This window comes from Bos indicus, chromosome 20, assembly GCF_029378745.1.
Source record: "Bos indicus isolate NIAB-ARS_2022 breed Sahiwal x Tharparkar chromosome 20, NIAB-ARS_B.indTharparkar_mat_pri_1.0, whole genome shotgun sequence".
Classification (NCBI taxonomy): domain Eukaryota; kingdom Metazoa; phylum Chordata; class Mammalia; order Artiodactyla; family Bovidae; genus Bos; species Bos indicus.
In genome coordinates, this window is record NC_091779.1 from 38,244,155 (window position 1) to 38,257,782 (window position 13,628).

Sequence of the window (13,628 nt, forward strand, 5' to 3'; positions counted from 1 at the left end):
AAAATTTATGCGGAAACACAAAGAACTCAGAATAGCCAAACAACACTGAAAAAAAGCAGAACAAAGATGAAGGACTCGGAGACTTGATTTCGAACTTACTATAAGGTTATGACCATCAAGACAGCTTGGCACTGTCACAAGGATAGAAATATCGACCAATGGAAAATATAATGTTCTGAAATAGACTCATACATCTAAGGTTAATTGATTTTAAATACATGCAACCAATGAATTCAGTGGAAACAAATCTCTTCAGCAAATAGTCCTGGAACAATTGAGCAAATATGTGGAAAATATGAACCTCAATTTCACAAAAATTAATTGGGTATGGAGTATAGTTCTAAATATAAATACTAAAATTATGAACTGTTTAGAATAAAACATGAGAAAATATCTTCCTAACTTTGAGGGTAGACATAAATATAGTCATAACACAAAAACACTAAATATAAAAAAGAAAAATAAAATAAATTGGGCTGCATCAAATGAAAACCTTTTGCTTATTAAAATATGCCATTAATAAAATAAAATGGGAATAGCAGATTCATTGATAACAATTCATTAATAAAATGAAATAGCAGAAAATAGTTGTAGTACATATATCTAACATCATAATTGTATGTAGAGCATATGAAGAATTCACACCCAAGGGACAAATAATTCAATGAAAAAAGACAAAAGTCTAGCAGATATTTGCCAAGAGAATATATATAAATGGCCAACAGTATATGAAAAAGTGGTCAATGTTATTTGTCATTTGCAAAATGTAATAAAATCATGAGATACTATTTCAAAGTCAAATATTGGGAATGATGTGCAGTTCTCATACATTGAGAGAAGGAGAGTAGAATGATATAACTACTTTGGAAAACTTGTTGGGCAGTTTCTTATAAAGGTAAATACACACCCCCCCAGTGATACAGTAATTCCACTCCGAGGTTTTTACTTCAAAGAAGTGAAAATTTATATTAAACTGATTTATGAAAGAATGTTAATGATAACTTAAAAAAGAATAATCTCAAACTTGAGAAAACTCAAATGTCCATCAAAAAACAAAGCATTAAAAATTTCACGCCAGTAAGAATGGCTGTGATCCAAGTCTACAAACAATAAATGCTGGAGAGGGTGTGGAGAAAAGGGAACCCTCTTACACTGTTCATGGGAATGCAAACTAGTACAGCCACTATGGAGAACAGCGTGGAGATTCCTTAAAAAACTGGAAATAGAACTGCCATATGATCCAGCAATCCAACTGCTGGGCATACACACCGAGGAAACCAGAATTGAAAGAGACACATGTACCCCAATGTTCATCGAAGCACTGTTTATAATAGCCAGGACATGGAAGCAACCTAGATGTCCATCAGCAGATGAATGGATAAGAAAGCTGTGGTACATATACACAATGGAGTATTACTCAGCCATTAAAAAGAATACATTTGAATCAGTTCTAATGAGGTGGATGAAACTGGAGCCTATTATACAGAGTGAAGTAAGCCAGAAAGAAAACACCAATACAGTATACTAACACATATATATGGAATTTAGAAAGATGGTAACGACAACCCTGTATGCGAGACAGCAAAAGAGACATAGATGTATAGAACAGTCTTTTGGACTCTGTGGGAGAGGGAGGTGGGGGATGATTTGGGAGAATGGCTTTGAAACATGTATAATATCATATAAGAAATGAATCACCAGTCCAGGTTCGATGCAGGGAAGCTTGGGGCTGGTGCACTGGGATGACCCAGAGGGATGGTATGGGGAGGGAGGTGGGAGGGGGGTTCAGGATGGGGAACACGTGTACACCCGTGGCGGATGCATGTTGATGTATGGCAAAACCAATACAATATTGTAAAGTAAAAAAAAAAAATTGTGATAAATTTGCTGGAGTATAGCTGATTAACGATGTTGTGTTGGTTTCAGGTGTACAACGAAGTGATTTGGTTATACATACACATGTATCTAGGGCTTTCCAGTGGCTCAGCAGTAAAGAATCTGCCTGTCAGTGTAAGAGACACAGGTTTGATCCCTGGGTCAGGATGATCCTCTGGAGGAAGTCATTGCAACCTACTCTAGTATTCTTGCCTGGGTAATCCCGTGGACAGAGGAGTTTGGGAGTCAGACTGGACTTAGCAGCTAAACAACAACAAAAACTACAAAAACGTACATGTATCTATTCTTTTTCAAATTCTTTCCCACTTAGATTGTTACATAATATTGAACAGAGTTCCCTGCGCTATACAGTAGGTCTTTGTTGGTTATCCATTTAAAATATAGCAGTGTGTACCTGTCAATCCCAGACTTCCTAACTATCCCTCTCCTCAACCCTTCCTCCCTGCTAACTATTACAGAGAGATATTTACTTAACTTATATATTTAGGTAAAGAAATAAAACCTCACAATCTAACTTTGATCAATAATTTGTAAAGATGGATGAGGACAATAGTAAAAGTTCAAAAAAAAATCTATGGTATATTTGAACAGTGGAATTAATACTCAGCAATTGGGAAGATGAGCTATGAGATAAGCAAACCATGGATAAATCTCAAAAACAATTTGTTGTGTGAAAAAAGTCAGACAGAAAAGAGGGAGCAGTGTATTATTTCATTTATAAGAACTATCAGAAATCAGCAAAACCAAAGGGTGATAGAATTCAAAACTGTGATTTCTCACAGGAGATGAGAGATTGAAAGGGGACATGATGAGTCCTTCTAGGGGGAAAGGAATTTTCTGCATCTCAACTGAGGTGATGGCAACATGTCATATATGTTTCTCAAAACTCATTTAGTATTTGTACATTTTACCATAGGTAAACTTTATCCCCCAAGTGAACTGTAATCAAAAAAGAAAGTAAAATGAAATTAACAAATGACATAAACATTAAATTAAAGCAGAGTGTCTATTCTCACTGTAAAAATAAACAATGCAGAGTAAAAGGAAAATTACTCATTTCTCTTCTTTCCTTCAACCCCCAGCTTGATTTACATCTCTTGTGATAACCATGGTTACCAGTTTGTTTTCCCAACATGCCCTTTAAATCCAGCTACAGAGTCCTAAAAAGAAGTTAACTGGGTCAAATTGGAAGTGAGGATGGTGGAAGAAAATGGTTGGCTTCTGTGAAGAGAATTCTTTTCATTAATCAGATTTTTTTTAGAAAAGAAAAAATATGGAGAGTATATTCTCCAAAGGTCCTTTGCTACCCACAATTTAGAATGTGTGTTGGTTTTCTGTGGTCAAACTGGATGTGTGTACACTTTTTCTGTGCATATGCATATATAAGCCCTTTCCAGGATCATTCCTGAGCTCTCTAGCAGATGTGTGTGGAATGTTCAATTGCAGATCTGTGGCATGTAGGAATGTTCCAGTACTGTTGGACATTTGAGAAGAATCTAAACTGATATTCTCAATTCATTCTTGCTTTTCAAGAAATGTGAGTAATGAGCAACAACAATAAAGCATCACCACATGGCTGTCTTACAAGGCTGCTGCTGCTGCTGCTGCTGCTAAGTTGCTTCAGTCGTGTCTGACTCTGCGCGACCCCATAGATGGCAGCCCACCAGTCTCCACCATCCCTGGGATTCTCCAGGCAAGAACACTGGAGTGGGTTGCCATTTCCTTCTCCAATGCAGGACAGTGAAGAGTGAAAGTGAAGTCTCTCCGTCGTGTCGGACTCTTAGCGACCCCTCAAGGCTGGGCACCCTTTAAGGGCCCTGAGCGCTAGGGCCTGCTCTTTGTGGAGAAGCCATGACAGGGGACTAAGAGACAACTGTGGTCTAGAACAGACAGCCTCGTTTCGTGCCACTGACCCTGGCTTCAGGTGACCAGAGGAAATTCAGTGTCTCCCGTGAGTGGCTCAACTCGAGTCAGTCCAATTCATTTCCATTCACTCAATTAAATTAAAACAACTTACTTGGTGCTAAGTGTGTATTGCTAGGATTAGGAATGTTCTAGGACTACACTCCTCAACACAATGGCCACAGCCCCTCATATGGATATTGAATCTTTGAAATATGGCTTGTCTAAATTGAGATGTGCTCCAAATAGGAAATATCAGATTTTGAAGATGTAGATATTCAAAATACCTCATGAATATTTATGTTCATACTGTTCATATTTTTTGTTCATGTAGGTTGAAATGATAATATTTTGGCAATATTACATTAAATAAGACATTATTAAAATTAATTTTCACTTATTTTTTTTTAAACGTGGCTACTAGACAATTTAAATTACATTTTGAACTGTGGTGTTGGAGAAGACTCTTGAGAGTCCCTTGGACTGCAAGGAGATCCAACCAGTCCATTCTGAAGGAGATCAGCCCTGGGATTTCTTTGGAAGGAATGATGCTAAAGCTGAAACTCCAGTACTTTGGCCACCTCATGTGAAGAGTTGACTCATTGGAAAAGACTCTGATGCTGGGAGGGATTGGGGGCAGGAGGAGAAGGGGACGACAGAGGATGAGATGGCTGGATGGCATCAGTGACTCGATGGACGTGAGTCTCAGTGAACTCCGGGAGTTGGTGTTGGACAGGGAGGCCTGGCGTGCTGCGATTCATGGGGTCACAGAGTCGGACATGACTGAGCGACTGATCTGATCTGATATCACTCCCACATTTGTGGGTCATATTATATTTCTGTTGAATAGAGCTGTTTAGGGTATTTTAGTGGGGAGGAAAGATCACTACAGGTTACCCAAGTAGACTCAGAGGCTAGCAAGATTGGCCCCATGGAGGACATCAACCCTAAGCTACTTACGCAAATTCCTTTTTTCTGAAAATAGAGACTTCGGGGGACCACAGGATTCTTCACCTCAATGCCACTTTCCTCAATCTCCTACAAACTTGTGTAGTTTAGTGTGATAAACACATTTCTCTTGTTGGTGCAAACAGGTATTTACATGGAAATACTAAAAACAAACCACAGAGGTTATTCCTCATTTGGTCCTAAAAGACAGAATCTTCTCAAAAGTTAGTATGGTTTAGAAAGGACTAGATTAACAACACTTGACAGATATTGCCAGTTAAGTCAGGAATATGAGGTAGCCTGGGTGGGATGTAGCCTGTGATGTTGGTGGTAATTGATGAAAAAAAAAATGACATATTTGAAGTGGTATCTGTAGGTGGCACATGGGAGTGACTGTGGTGCCTTCGCGAATGTGGAAATAAAGGAAATACAACTACCTTCTGAGACCTGCCTGTGAAAATTATGCAAACAACTAAAAAGCAGGGGCCCAAATTTACATGCCTATGGTGTCCACGTGGGTAATAAAAATGAGAACAGTGGGCTAACTTCAGGGCTGAGATTTAATTCCCCATCTATAGAAGCCATCAGAATTCTGTTCAGTTGATTTTTGCTGTCTGGGACCAGTATTACCAAGTCTGAACTTCAAAGACATACCTAGATTTTTAAAGGCTAGCAACTAAATTAAAAAAGAAAATTAACCACTTTGAGATCTGAATCAAATAACTCTGGTTTTATCAATAAAATCAACCAACAGATTTCCTTTGTTTTGCTTCTATATTTACTGAACCTTTGGATCACATGTTTAAATGAAAATCCCATGATACAAAATTAAATATCATTTACAGGCACCAACCATAAGCCAAACACTAATCCTCCTACCCCAGTGTGAACAGTTGTTGTGATCAGACTTTAAATGTGATTCTTGAGTCACAGAGCTAGTTATTGGTTGTATTGATTATTAGGATGACAACTTCCTGCCTGTTTCTGGAGCTTCAGCTTTGTCACTGCCAGTACCTGGGAGCCGGTTAGGGTGCTGGTGAACAAAAAGTTTCTAGGTCCCCCAGTGAGAATGGATTTATACTGATGTATGATCTACTGCCCTTTCTGTCACCTCCCCTCAAAGACTTGAGCGTGGGATGAATATTTAGGTCACTACAAGAGTTGCATTTATCCATGTCAAGTTGTCACTTGGCATGCTGGTCATTTGCCTCTGTGATTTTGGCTAGTCCATCTCCAAGAGATGGATCCACATGTTGAACATGAAATTATTGGTTTCTAAGTCTGGGAGTCTGGTGGCCAGATCAGGCAGGTGGTAAGTGCTTGTTGGAAAATGACCCTGGTGAGCCCTCTGGGAAACATCTGGTTTCCATCAAAAATCCCACCTGTGTAAAGACTTCAGCAGAACTCAGTTTTCAGTGATTTCCAATTTCTTTCTTTATAAATTTATATTCACAGAAAAAAAGGAAAAGCTTGCATAAAGCAATTTTGGGGGAAAGAAGTCCAAATTTAGCAGCAAATTCAACACTATTTAAGGGGGCTTTAACTTGAGCTACAGCCCCAGGTGGCCCTAAGTGGTAAAAAAAACAAAACAAAACAAAACACAAAATCCTGCCAATGCAGAAGACATAAGAGATGCAGGTTCGATCCCTGGGCCGAGAAGATCCCCTGGAGGAGGGCACGGCAACCCATTCCAGTATTCTTGTCTGGAGAATCCCAGGAGGAGCCTGGTGGGCTATAGTCCATAGAATCACAAAGAGTCAGGTATGACTGAAATGACTTAACACACACTTAACTTGAGCTACACGGCTGCTCAGAATCCAGGAGTTGCACGAATCTTCCCCTCAAGTTGTGGCTAACTGCGAAAATGACTGCCCTCCAGAAGCATCTCAGCCTACTAAGGGCTTCATGCTTACTTTTTAACGTGGAAAACATTTCTTAAAACAATCCCTTTCCAATGGGAATATCTGAATCCAACCTAGCAACCCAAACAGAGGCTACGGACAGGTTAAAATATGACAGGAGAAATCAAGAGACTTGTGAAAGGAAGTGGGGAAGTTTGTTCAAGTGGCCAAGGAAGTGGTCAGACACTGTTATGAGTGAAAGTGGACAGAAGGTCAACCTCCGCCTCTCCAAAGAAAACCACTGCTGTTTACCACCCAGCTGGCTGGAGAGGCAGAGCAGACCTCTGTGTCAGAGGGGGTTTTGCCCACAAAAATGATGTGCATCTTTTGAATGAGTTGTTCAGCAGCTTTAGTGGAGTGTACTTGTTGCAAAGACTTTGGACATTGTAGGTTCCTCTTCTCTAGATGTATGTTATTCCTGGAAAGCATGTGATAGAAGTGAACTGACAGAGGCAGAATGAGAACACACTATGGCACTCAAGTTCAAGGTCATATTTATCCAAAGATCTTAGCAGGAGACATTGCATGCACAGAGGCAGGGAATTAACATAAGACCTGGGATCCAGGGCTTGTCAAGACCATGTATTGTGGGAGATTGGCTGTCTATGGAATATAAGAAGCCCTCTTTTACTACTGGTAGATTTTGACTCATTTTCCTTACTACACAACTAACTAAAATTAGGTCATCTGATATGAATTTGGAAATAGCCACAAGTCAGAATTTCATGACAGAGTATTTTTTTTAAGTGATCAGAGATAGTAACTATTGGCAACAAGAGATGTTTTGTGGAAGAGGGAGAAGATAAGTTCTCTGAGCTCTTTACTAAACTTTCAAATCCGCTAAGAGACTTTCTCTTTCTTTTTACCTTTCTTAGTGGCTCCGTGAAACCCAGAGTCAATTTCTTCCTGTGGATTTTTAGAAAACTGGTATCGGCAACTGGCTGGGTGGCCGTTGGGTCTAGATTCACAGAGTTTTGACTTAGTGCCTCTTTTTCATTACTTATTACATACTGGATATATCATCTAATTAAATAATTGAAGTATTAAATTATTTAACCATCACATCTCCCTATGAGGTGGTATTTAACAGGTGAAGAAACAAAGGAATAGATAAGCTACACAACTTACTGTAGGTTAAAAAGCTAGTTAAGTGCTCGTGTTAGGATCAGAAACCAGGCACCCGCCCAGGAATATGGCTTGAAGACACTAGATTGTTCCATGTTGGGCAAAGAGCCATTAGGGGAGGAGTGAACTAGGACAATCAGAATTTAAATTCTGCCATGAAGTCAGGAGGGATGTGGGACCTCCCACATCCACACCATCATTTGGCTGTAGCAGCGAGGACCTGAAAGATGAGCTCCTGAGTGTTTCTTTGCTTGAGTCTCTTGGTGAAAGACAAGGAGTTTGAGGAAGTTTTTGGAATTTACTTGATTTTAATATTTGATAATTAGCCCCCACACTCTCCTTCGCAGCTGTTGCTGTGCAGTATATGAAAGAGAGATCAAGGATTTCTAAGCACCCATTGAAGGCACCATTCCTCACCATATTTCAAATTCCAGATTGGTGCTGTTGATGTCCGAGTCATCAAACATGCAGGTCAGCAAGTGCTGGAGTCCATCCACTTCCAGCTGACTGTAGCATGAGAATGAGTAGTCTTCCAGTTCTGCATCGTCAAAATCTCCTGGCAAGGAACAAACCTACAGATGTTAATGAAGCCAAGAAGTGCCCTCTTGTGCAATCTGAACTGATGTTGCTGAAATGGTAGCCTTTCACGGCAGACACGAAGGAGTGGTGATTGTTTGTCTAAAGAAGGAAAGCCCAAGGGCAGAGGCAAGGAATAGGACTTCAAAAAAAAAAAAAATAAAAATAAATAAATAAAATAAAAGCAAACAAAATGACAAAACTCAAACAAAGCTTAATGAGCACAGATTTTTTCCTAACAGAAAAAAGTCATCACAATTGATAGTCTCCAAAGATTTATAAATATCTTGCTATTGGGCAAGTGCATTGGAAATCTAGAATGAGACACTAAACACATCCTTTCTTTTATATAATGAGTATTTCTTTTGTTAGTCTATACATTTAAATGAGATACTCTATTATTTATGTGCCACCTAATCTAACCTTGTACTTTATTACTAATCTTCCTTTATTGCCTCCCAAGAATTGTTTTTGAATGAATGAAAGATGATAGCTATCTTGCAGTGAGAAGTTCACGTCTTAAAATGGTAGCTTCCCCTTACCTAAACAGATATCCCACCTAGAAGTCCCATTGATTTTTCCCATTGTGTGAATATTTATTTAAAGCCACTTGTCTTAAGCTACTAACTGAGGCAAACAGGATCAGAAAAAATTACATCACAGGACTCAGACCTGGTGGAGCTTCCCATGAATCTTAAAGATACTACTTCTGTGCTAATATATCCTCCTTTTAGAGATATTGTGTTTTATGAATATGAGCAAAATTTTAGAAGCATGTGGGAAACCAGAATTTTTATGCCATTGCTTTTGGAAAGTACTGTCTTTCAGAAATAGTATTTGATTTCTTAAGATGGATTGAGGCCCCTAAGATTAAATATATATATTTGTGTGTATATTTAATAGTATTTAATAAAGAAAAATATGTCATCAAAGATACTCCATCTGGGATCTGAGAAAATCCAGAGTAACCAAAGCCATTCTTGGAGAGATTGAGTGTGAGCTATGACTGCTTCAAGGTCCATTGATACTGAAATTACTTTGGCCACTGATACTAGAAAATTGAAGCTCCAGGGGTTGGGGAGATCCCTTGGAGAAGGGCATGGCAACCCACTCCAGTATTCTTGCCTGGAGAATCCCCATGGACAGAGGAGCCTGGTGGGGTCGCAAAAAGTCAGACATGACTGAGCTACTAAGCACAATACAACACAGCACTGGCTTTAAATAGGACAGAGAATATACTGAAAATTAAACCCCAACTGAGTATCCTGAAGGCCATGGGATTACAGACAGAACCCTCTTTACTTCAACAACCCAGTAGTTCTTTGGGAAAATTAGTAAAGCTGGTTGTGAGTGAACCAACCAGTTGAGAGAAAGGTCAGTTCAGTCAAAGCAACAAATCTTGAAGAGCCGCACCTAGGTAAGAGCTGCAGGCACTGCTCTTTCTGACTATACCTAGAGTCTATCGAGCTCACAATTCTGCCACCAGCAGACTCCTGATGCTGGGAAAGATCTAAGGCAGGAGGAGAAGGGGATGACAGAGGATGAGATGGTTAGATGGTATCACCCACTTAAAGGACATGAGTTTGAGCAAACTCCAGGAGTTGGTGATGGACAGGGGAGTCTGGCGTGCTGCAGACCATGGGGTCGCAAAGAGTTGGACACGACTAAGTGACTGAACTGAACTGTATTTCAGCTGGACATGGCCCTCTTTTTAATGGCAGTTTTAAATAATGAGGGGCAGTCCACTATTCGGGGCTTCCATGTCAAAATATATTTGCTCCTAATATTACAGAGTGAGGTCCAGTCCCCTAATTGCTGGCACCTTTCTTGATGGAATGATTCTGGGTGGCTTTAGCCTGCCCTTATCTGGCAGTACTCATGCACTCTAAATATTTTCTCTTCCTTAGAATGTCTACCAATCTGGTACAATAGAACCTACATTACTCTTTGGATTCAGACATTTGTGGGTCAACTTTGTCTCCAAAACTCTTTAACTCTTAAGCCAGAGAGAGCAGACTTTAGTAGATTCTGGGTATCAACAGAACAAAGCACTCCTGCTACCCTTAGCCATCCAATCTGGCAAAGCAAATTTGCTGTATATTCTTATACATTCTGTAAAGCAGTGACCACTTACAATAGCCAAGACATGGAAGCAACCTAAAGGTCCATTGACAGTTGAATTGATAAAAAAAACATGTAGTATGTATATATATATATATATGTGTGTGTGTGTGTGTGTGTGTGTGTGTGTGTGTGTGTGTGTGTGTGTGTGTGTGTGTGTATATATATATATATATATATATATATATATATATATAGGAATATTACTCAGCCATGAAAAAGAATGAAATAATTGCTATTATTTGCTGCAACATGGATGGATGTAGAGACTATCATACTAAGATAAGTAAGTCAGACAGAGAAAAATAAATATCATATGATATTGCTTATATGTAGAATCTAAAAAAAATGATACAAATGAAATTATTTACAAAATAAAAATAGATTCACAGACATAGAAAACAAACTTACCTAATTTACCAAAGGGTGGAAGGTGGGGTGGGAGGCAGATAAATTAGGAATTTGGGATTAACATATACATACTACTATATATAACATAGGTAAATAATAAAACACTACTGCAAAGCACGGGGAACTATACTCAATATCTTGTAATAATCTATAATGGAAAAGAGTCTGAAAAAGACATATACATATGTGTGTGTGTGTCTCTCTATATACGTATAACTGAATCACTTTGCTCTATACTTGAAACTAACACAACATTGTAAATTAATGATACTTCCATGAAAGAGAAAAAAGTAGTGGTCATATAGTTAAAATGGCTGTGTTTTGAGAAATAGCTCATTGGTTGTTTAGCAGGTTCTGAGCTCACTGATTCTGAGCCAAAGTTGCTTTGTAAACAAGAAAAGTCCCCTCAATAACCTGCAAAATTGCATGGCATTTTACAGAGAGAATGTCATATCTGCTCTCAGCTTAATTAAGAGTCATATACACAGTGGTTAAGACCTTCAGCACCAGAGCTGGACAGATGTGGATTTAAATCCTGGCTGTTCCACTGTGTAGCTGTGATCCTTCATCAGATCCTCTCTAAGCTTCAGGGTTCTGATATTTAAATTCATGTTATTATGAGGAATCACTGAGTACAAAGATCTTGCTTAGAACACAGAAAACACTCAATAAGGGCTAGCTAAGACTATTATCACATTCTTTGAGAAATAAAGAAAAGGTGATAAAAAAAGAATTCTAATTCAAAGGATATACATGAAATCTTTGGGGGTTCCTTTGAAAAAGAGTGTTTTGTCAAAGGTATTATTATGACTACAGCTTTGAAATTACATAGAGCTTATGAATAGTGAGTTTTTTAAAATGCTCACTATAAAAATTAGAATTTTTGAAATATGTGTTACAGACAAGAATGTGGTTCTTGTGGTTTAGAAGTTTTCCTACTGGAAGGGCTTAGTTGATTAAAAGTATAAATGATTTGGATTTTTAAAAAAGTATCTTCTTTTGATAACTCTTATGCTTATCAGAGAACTAACTTATCTTTAACAAAGAGCAGTTGATTATTTTGAATTCCTGACACCTCAAACCGAGAAGTATTTTGATGTAATCATGTGGATGGGTGGTTACAGATCTCTTAAAAAATACCCTGAAGTTTAAAAAGTTGAAGTGAAAACTCAGCTTTCAATTAGAATCCTTAATTTGTTTTTAAAATAAAATGACCACTGTGTTGGGTAGGGAAGCAGAAGGGATATATTATATTCCAAAGGGTAAGATTTATGTGTTACCTGCCAAGCATCTGTTTGTACAGACACAAGACAACATTTACCATGAAATAATTATCATCCCCCACAAAGTGATTCATTCACAGTCACACTATAAAAATGTCAACCCTCTGAAAATTCCATTAACTAAAATATGCTAGGGATTTCCTTCCTTAGTGATTACATGACTTAAGCTATCTAAGCTGAGTCATTAGGCTGACATGCTTGATATCTTCACTAGGCAAATACTTTTTAAACCTTAAAGTGAAAGCAGTTAATTTTCAGGAACAATTTGGTGGTCCAAGTTTCCAGGTGGCTCCTCTGGGCCACTTCACCCTTGAGTAATTTCAGTTGTAATTACAATAGATTTACAAATTAGACAGCATCTGCCTCTAGGTACTAAGTATTTAAGGATTCTAAAGATAATTATTATATGATGATAAATTCATTGGCTGGATACAGTTAAACATATTTCAAAGAGAACTCATTCAGATCTTACCCCATTCAGTTATTCACTAAGAATACCACATGATCACACCAAAACTAAAGTATTTTGAAGAAATTTTCAAATATTTGTTAAATGTCTACTATGTTCTAGATACTGGAGTAGGTGCTGAGAAAACAGCAAAGGTAAGTGCAGACAAAGTGGTTGTTTCTAGATATTATTTTATCTTGAAAGTGGTGTTTTCGGAGCCTCCTAAAAAGCTAAAGCAAAACAAAATGAGCTTCTTTTCTTGGCAAGGTAAAGTTACCTTGAAGGTTCTCTAACAAGCATAACCATTGTGTCTCTATGGGTGTTCTTTTTGTAAGATCAGAGGCATCAACAAATATTTAAGATTCATATTGGGAGAGTCAAGTGCATCCCTTAACAATTCTAAGCCTTTATAGACCACTTGCAGTTTTGGCCCCAGGCCCCCTGTCCTGGTGGTTAGAACAGGCAAAATGGTGGTAAGCCCTCAAACTCCCTTAAATTTAACCCAGTGCCCCATTCCAGTCTATTAGGGATCTGAGCAACTGAAATAGATGCTAGGAATCACCTGAAATCCTGAAGAAAAATCAGAAATGACTCACCATTCTCTGCATAGCCGCTTTCTCCAGAAACGGCTTGAAGTAAATAGAAAAGCGTACCCAAAGCAATACTTAGAAGTGTCATTCTGAGAGAAACAGAGGAGACAGCAAGCGCATGAGCCTATGCGTAGGAATGAATGAGAGAGAGAGAGAGAGAGCAACTTAAATCTATAGCTGTAGGACTTTATACTTGTTTAACCACAGGGGGGAAGTAGGGGGGAAGTCTAAACAGAAGAAAAGAAGGCAAGTGCCAGAAACAGGAAGTGTGAGTAAAAGTATTGCTGTTGTAAGCAGAAGCAGAGGAAAGGAAGGGATGGAGCCTTTCAGAGGCTGGTACCTCTTTGGCATCCCTGGCTGCCCCCAAATATACTGGCCTTATTTCAGATGGAGGTGGTGGATTCAAATCTAGGCTTGAACTATCTTA

The 13,628-nt window shown here is 38.6% G+C and overlaps 1 protein-coding gene across 3 annotated transcripts in view; it reads right to left on the reverse strand.

Moving 5' to 3' along the window:
• Positions 1-13,367, reverse strand: part of IL7R (interleukin 7 receptor) — a 35,760-nt gene extending 22,393 nt beyond the window's left edge. For 2 of the 3 annotated variants that reach the window (XM_019983090.2, XM_070774766.1), the window contains exons 1-2: positions 13,208-13,367; positions 8,190-8,328 (exon numbers count right to left, since the gene is read on the reverse strand). In XM_019983090.2, coding sequence (XP_019838649.2) covers positions 8,190-8,328; positions 13,208-13,289 — 221 coding nt within the window. In that variant the 5' untranslated portion in view covers positions 13,290-13,367. Of the gene's footprint in view, positions 1-8,189; positions 8,345-13,207 lie in introns of all 3 variants that reach the window. The other variant, XM_019983091.2, reaches the window with a different exon arrangement.
• Between the last annotated feature and the right edge of the window lie 261 nt (positions 13,368-13,628).